Source organism: Eurytemora carolleeae, unplaced genomic scaffold (assembly GCF_000591075.1).
Source record: "Eurytemora carolleeae unplaced genomic scaffold, Eaff_2.0 scaffold294, whole genome shotgun sequence".
NCBI lineage: Eukaryota > Metazoa > Arthropoda > Copepoda > Calanoida > Temoridae > Eurytemora > Eurytemora carolleeae.
In genome coordinates, this window is record NW_019396358.1 from 28,983 (window position 1) to 36,272 (window position 7,290).

The 7,290-nt window shown below is 31.1% G+C and overlaps 1 protein-coding gene across 3 annotated transcripts in view; it reads left to right on the top strand.

The window, feature by feature from the left end:
- The window catches only part of LOC111701670 (uncharacterized), a 19,678-nt gene extending 15,344 nt beyond the window's left edge, over window positions 1–4,334 (top strand). For all 3 annotated transcript variants that reach the window (XM_023473062.1, XM_023473061.1, XM_023473063.1), the window contains 6 exons: window positions 224–298; window positions 425–630; window positions 987–1,094; window positions 2,157–2,259; window positions 2,439–2,483; window positions 3,979–4,334. In XM_023473062.1, coding sequence (XP_023328830.1) covers window positions 224–298; window positions 425–630; window positions 987–1,094; window positions 2,157–2,259; window positions 2,439–2,483; window positions 3,979–4,038 — 597 coding nt within the window. In that variant the 3' untranslated portion in view covers window positions 4,039–4,334. The remainder of the gene's footprint in view (window positions 1–223; window positions 299–424; window positions 631–986; window positions 1,095–2,156; window positions 2,260–2,438; window positions 2,484–3,978) is intronic.
- Window positions 4,335–7,290: the final 2,956 nt, after the last annotated feature.

The window sequence follows — 7,290 nt, forward strand, 5'->3', positions numbered from 1 at the left end:
AGTACCACAGTATATGTATTTACTGTACTTTTCTGTATTTTATGGTTTATAGTACCCCAGTATATATATTTACTATACTTTTCTGTATTTTATGGTTTACAGTACCCCAGTATATATATTTACTATACTTTTCTGCAATTTATGGTTTACTGTACCACAGTATAGGAATTTACTTTACTTTAAACAGTTATACTGCCTTTCATGGTTTATTGTTGTACTTCAGTATGAGGTCAAGTTTGAAATCCCTGAAAGAATTCTGTTCATGGCTCTGGAATCTGTACTCTACGATGAAGAACAGGTTTGACAAATTATATTTCTTTATTTATTGATTTCTGACAATTTAAGATGTAAGAGCTTGCAACTTTTAAATCTCTGTGTTCCAATTTCTTAATTTATAAACTATGCAAGTCTTCTTTTACTCCAGGCAAACAATCTAATAACAGCCATGATAGAAGATGATCTGAAGCGTCAGAAACAAAAAGAGGCAGAGAAGGCCAAAGAGCGTGCTGAGAGGAAGAAATCTCCTAAACCTGTGCGGAAAATCCTCGAAATTGAAAACCCGAAATCTCCGAAGCATGAACCAAAAAAAGCTCCAACTGGGAAAGGAAAAAGAGTTTCTGGAACATCTGGGTAAAATACGGTTTTTTTCTTCCTTTCTTTCTTTTTCTTTCTTTTTTCTCGATCTACCTATCTTTTTACAGTGAAACCCTTAATTACGAATACATCGAAAGAATTCATCAAATGTCGTATTCTTCACTTTCTGATAATGGAATGTTGCAGATATTTAGTTTTTTAATTAAATGATTATATGGAACTCTTTAAAACTGTTCCCGCATATTCATGGCTATTTATTTATTTTCGAAAATACTGAAATTTACTAAATATAGCATGAAACTCATTGAAAAATTGTCAAGACGACATTTAATAATTTCTGCTGATCTATTCGTTATTAAGGGTTTCACTGTATCTATTATCTATCTATCTAGATTGTCAGGTATAACTGAAGACCTGGTAGATGCTGATGTTATAAAACCTTCCCTGGCCAAGGGACCCAACCCATCTCTAAGGAAGGGGCCTAACGACGATCTGCTTTTGTAAGTTTTTTTAAAATTTATTATTTTATATTAATTGGGAACATGTTACATCTATATATCTTGTCTGTTTGTTTGTTTGTTTGTATCCAATAAACGTCAAAACGGCTGAACCGGTCGGGCCCAAATTTTTTGTGGGACATCTAGGGACCCCAGGGAAGGTTTATGAATGATCAAAATTTTAAATATTTGTCTCCATCAAAATTCGATCTTCATTAAATTTTTGAAAATTTTGAAAATCCAAGAAATGTTTTGTGAAAATCCGCGAATTATTTTTGTTTTGTTTTACGATGTACACAAAGAGAACATGTTACCAATTAATTTAGAAGATGGGTAAAACTAGTATTTATCATTTATTTTTTATTTTTCTGTGATTGCTCAAGGTTCTTGCAATTTTGAAAGAAAAAAAAATAGTATTTTAATCATTCATTTGAAGTTTCTATACACTGCTGACTTTATACTAGGCTTCCAAATGTATATTGTAAGTGTATTGAAAAACATGTACGTAGATAAAGATTTTTTTTCAATTTTGTTGACTAATGTTTATTTTTAATATTGTAAATGAGTTCAATGTTTTCCAAGGTTATAATTTTGATTGCAATTGCGTATACTCTGCGTACATATTGAAACTAGTTATCTCTGGGCGAAATTTGTAAACAAGGATAGATGCATCAGTGCTTGTTTAGTATCCGTGGAAGACAAAAGCATTAAATTTTGAAAATTTTGATAATTCACATAATAGGTTCCTTTAACCAGAATATTTCATTGATTTTTTATGTTTACATTACCGCCCAGAGACAGTACACTGCAGTACAAAAGATATCTCTAATTTATTCTTGTTCCGACAAAGCTTTTACCGTTGTAAATCCGGCATTAATTGCCAGTATCACTTGGAATAGGATAAAACAACAATAAAAATAATTAATTTTAAAAAATTCGTTTATCTTAAGACTAGAATGTCTTCTTCACATAGGTGCCTTTTAAATAAAAAAGTTTGAAGAGTAATCTGGGGGGGGGGGTCACTTAAAATTACGTATACAGTCCCTTTAAAATATTTGAATTTAGAACTGATTACACTACCTGGACCGGACCTAATCCAACACTGCGGAAAGGAAGTTGCAAGGAGAATGCTGCTGGGCCAAATCCTGCAAACAGAAAGGGACCAAAGGTCAGTTAGTTTTAAGGACTCTGAATTCGACAAGAGGTTTTGTCATTTTTCCAACTCTGAGACTAAATAATTTCTTCCCCATAAGTTTTTTTTTGGAGGTGATGCAATGTATATATTTATAATGTTCATTTAAAGACATCACTATAATGTATTTTTAATAATAAAAAAAATTGTTTAAGGGAAGTGCTATGGGTCCCAATCCCGCCAACAGGAGAGGCCCACAGGTAAAAATTAAACCACATTTACTAAATAAATTATAGAATTATATGACATGTTTTAAAGCATTTAGAATATAGAAAAATGAGGAAGCAAAAATTCTTTATTTATCAACAATTAATCATTGCGGAACAAAATCATATTTATTAAACATTAGATTTTTTCCAAACATAGTATTATAATTCATATCTTAAAATGTTTTTTTATATAAATATTAACGATGCAGAGTAATTCTAAGCTTAAGTCTTGTTTGAAGAAGTGGTGGGGGGGGGGGAGGCATTATAGGCATTATAGGCCACAATATATGTTTAGAACCATCAAGGATTAATTTCAGAAGCATATAAGTCCAGATTTCTATGAAAAGTTGCATCAATTTTACAAGACTGGTTCAACTTATGAACCAACTCACTTAAAGATTAACAGACTTTTGTTTTTTCAAGTCCTAGAGCTAAGAAGTGCTTGATATAGGACCTTATTGGCGAAATATTCGTTTTTTCGTGATAAACATAAATGTGTAAAAGATTGGGTCCAAACTCTTTAATGGAATTTATATTAAATCTATATAAATAATTTTGACTAATGAGAATCATCGTCATGAGACGTTTATTCAAGTTTTAATTTTTTAAAATTTTTTTTGAATTACAAGTATTTAAGTAATCAAATGATAACCTTTTTAATTGATAAATTCTCTTGACTTCTATGTTTATGTGTATCCATCATGCTGTTCAACAGCTTGATGTAAATAAAAATTTTATTAGAAAGTCGCCTTCATTGTATTGATATAATCGCCTGCCACCGTAGTATAATTCTTTTTGAATAAAATGTGAAGTGAAGTTTAAAAACTAAAAAAAGATTTATTTTGATTTATTTTTCTCTTTAGTAACATTTGGGAATCTGGAAATATTATAAAGAAGGGAATCTGGAAATGTTTTAAAGCAGGAAATCTGGAAATATGTTAAAGCAGGGAATCTGGAGATATGTTAAAGCAGGGAATCTGGAAATATTTAAAGAAGGGAATCTGGAAATATTTTAAAGCAAGGAATCTGGAAATATTTCAATATAGGAATCTGGAAACATTTTAAAGCAGGAATCTGGAAATATTTTAAAGCAGGGAATCTGGAAATATGTTAAAGCAGGGAATCTGGAGAATTGTTAAAGCAGGGAATCTGGAAATATTTTAAAGCAGGGAATCTGGAAATATTTCAATATAGGAATCTGGAAACATTTTAAAGCAGGAATCTGGAAATATTTTAAAGCAGGGAATCTGGAAATATTTTAAAGCAGGGAATCTGGAAATATTTTAAAGCAGGAATCTGGAAATATTTTAATACAGGAATCGGGAAATATTTTAAAGCAGGAATCTGGACATATTTTAAAGCGGGAATCTGGAAATATTTTAAAGCAGGAATCTGGAAATATTTTAAAGCAGGAATCTGGAAACATTTTAAAGCAGGGAATCTGGAAATATTTTAGAGCAGAAAAATATTTTAAATTTTTTTTAAGGTGAAAGTCAAGGGTAGCATGATCCCGGCTTTTGAAGGAGAACCAACCAGAAGTTTTTAAACTGCAAGAGACCCGTTTAAACTGAAGTCTAACCTTGAGATCAAGCTTAAAACCAGTTGTATCCTTTTATGTTAATACTCATTGAGTATATTGAAAAAACGACTTTTAGAAAATAGTTTAAACTGTAGATTATTTCTTTTCAGTATTATGAAAATTTTCAAGCATATAATTTTGTAAAAATCTTTATTCATTTTCACTTTTCTGAATTGTAACAGACTGTAATCAGAGATGGAATTTAAAGAATTTGAGCCGCGGTTTAAATCTGCCATAACCCGGTTTAAATTAAGCGCCGGCTTAAATCTTAAAACATTTGATACAATTTTAAGTGGAACCAACAATATTTAAGCCGCGACTTAAATTTAAGCCGCCGCTCAAATTCTTTAAATTCGGCCACTGATTTGATTATTTTTATATATATTATTGAAATATATAAAACTTTTTATTTTGTAGTTGATGATATTATAAATGTAGCTTTCCATATTGTTATTTTGCGTAAAAATTTAGTTAATAAAGATCAAATTCCTAACTTCTAAAGATAAATGATTGTGACAAATGAACAATTATAAAAGTTATTATATATTTGTATTTATTAAAGAGACTGTAGTAGAAATCAGAATACCCTTAATTTAAAGGGGAGCATGCCCGATTTACAACTCTACTTTTTAATCCTTTATTTGATCGATATTGTTAAAGATATCCTTGTGTTTCTACCTTGAAATGAGTTTAATTCTCATAATATATTCCCATTTTTTCTGCAGTAGAACAGCTGAAGCAGTGGCGTACATAGGGGGGGCAGTAGTCCTTTTGCCCCCCCTGGGAGTTCCAGGGGGGGCCTTCCCCCCCCCTGGAAAATACAAAATTAAAAGGAAAAAATTGAAAAAGTAACATCTGACAATGACAAAGACTAAGGATTTGTCTAAATTCACTGTTAATGCAAAGATTTCAAGATACATGATGGAAGATGTAATAAAGGTATTTTACTTTCTATTTTTCTATTTTTTCTTACAGTCAATTTATAAAGGAATTGAGTCTTTGGCACAAACTCAAATATTTAAACCTTTGGAATCTGATGTTGTAAACCTTTGATATTTCAAATTCAGAATATTTGGTTTAAGAGAATTCATAATTTGAAATATCTAAGGTCTACATAAGAAAACATTTTTCATCTTGAAAGATATAAATGTACAGAGATGTTTTAAAGATATTCCGATTATTTTATCTAGGTCGGTTGTGAACATTGACTGTTGTTATGTCATTGAGTACTTGTGGTGTACATGAGTTCTGTAGGGAGAAATTTAAGTTAGTTTAGTCCTTCTCATGTCCTTCTTCAGTTCTCGTCAATATGATAGATTGCTCAGTGAAATATTGTTGTTCAAATAGTTCCATTCCCGGAGTTATTTTACACTCTATTATGAAATCCATTAAAACACCAAACCACCCCGCTATCATTGAGGTACTCTTTGACCCCTAGAAGTATGAGTTCGCGGTTCCAACGATATAGTGATTAGAAAATCAGAGTTTGTGGCAAAGACTCAATTCCTTTATTTCCATAAAGAGATATTAAGCGTAATTTCAAGTTCCCCATTATGCAATGATGACAATAACATCGAATGAAGGAAAGAGAAGTTTTAGCCTTTTAAAGAGAATACTTCATTACACAAGATGTACTATGACGGAGAGCAGACTTAACGATCTTGCACTTATGGCTCACTACTGAGAAAATAATTGAAAATCCAAGAAAATTAAAGCTTGAAAGAGTTGGTGAATATGTAGATGGAGTAAAATTCTATCTACAAATTTCAGAAGAAATCTCGTTTATTAGTGGAAATATAATTTTTTAATGATGCTGTGATAATTGATTTAGTTAGCTGTGATGGAGTTAACTGATAAATTTATAAATTTATAAAGTTAAAAAGTTAAAGTTAGTTTTTCGAGCAAAGGAATAAATTTTAGACTCCAAAAAGATTAGTAACACCCAAAAATGTAGTCTTTTTGGTGTATTTTTATGGTGTTGATTGACTTTTAGAGCAAAACAATTCCAGGGGGGGGCCCCCCCCTGGCTAAAATCCTGTGTACGCGCCTGAGCTGAAGTCTCTTTATGTAGAGAAACCACATTGAATTTAATGAATTTTTAAAGAGAAAACCTAGATAAATTCAGCCGATATTAATCAGAAAATGTTTTTAAGGGTACCCAACCCATGTGAATCGGATTTTCTACTCTAAAAATGTGAATCGAACATGCCATATGAAATTCCCTAGAATGATCTTTAATTATTTCTTCATTTGAAGTCAAGACCTCTTATTTATAAAATGCCATTTTGACTGACTAAGTTACGTCACAGGCAAAAGTGTTTAGCATTAAATCATAAAGGCCTATGGAAGGTCTCTTTAGTTGTGCCCAATTTTTTCCCCTTAGGCCGACTCTGTAAAGAAGGTATACCACATCACTGAAAATCGTGCAGTCCTTCTTAAAGCGTGCTTTGTGATTTATTAGTTATTATACTTCAAAAACTGATATTTAATTTGTACGTCCATCAACTTTTCTGTTTTTTAGGCGTACACTGTCCCTGCAAAAACAAGTTCACGTTGAGAGAAAATCCTAATTTTTTATTGAAAAGTTAGTTTATAAAGAGTCAGAGCTAAAAACTTTAGAATGGTGGATATCAAGATTAATGCTTAAACTCCTGGTTTTACTAAACCCGAGATTATTTTAATACGCATTCGATATCTAAGAAAGAAGTTAAAAATTTAACCAATCAGCGTGTCTTGTAAAGATGTCACTCTGTAACTTTTGAAACACCGGTTTTGATTCTGGTGTTGATGGTGTCATATCAATCGAACTAAACATCGATTGAACGAACGTAAGTTTTAGATTAATGTTTATTAAGACTAACGTTAAAAATGACAATAGTCCTAAAATATGCTTTTTAATAATTTCATATTAACATGTTTTAATTTATATTTGTTTAAATGAACAGCTTTGATTCAATCGGATATTAGTCCAATCGATATAGCATTGTATTTGTAATTGTTATCAAACGTGACTTTTATACAGTAGGGATATCCTAAAAGAAGAAATGGATAATCAGATTAAGCGTTTGTGATTAAGGATGTCTCATTCTAAAGTTTTCATCTCAAGTTAAGCAGGCCTATCGAGTTTTGTTGTCTTTATATCTTCTGTAAACCGTAAAATTCAAATGCCTTTTGAAAGTCTAAATTCACATGTGTTTTTGGGATTACGATCATAACTCA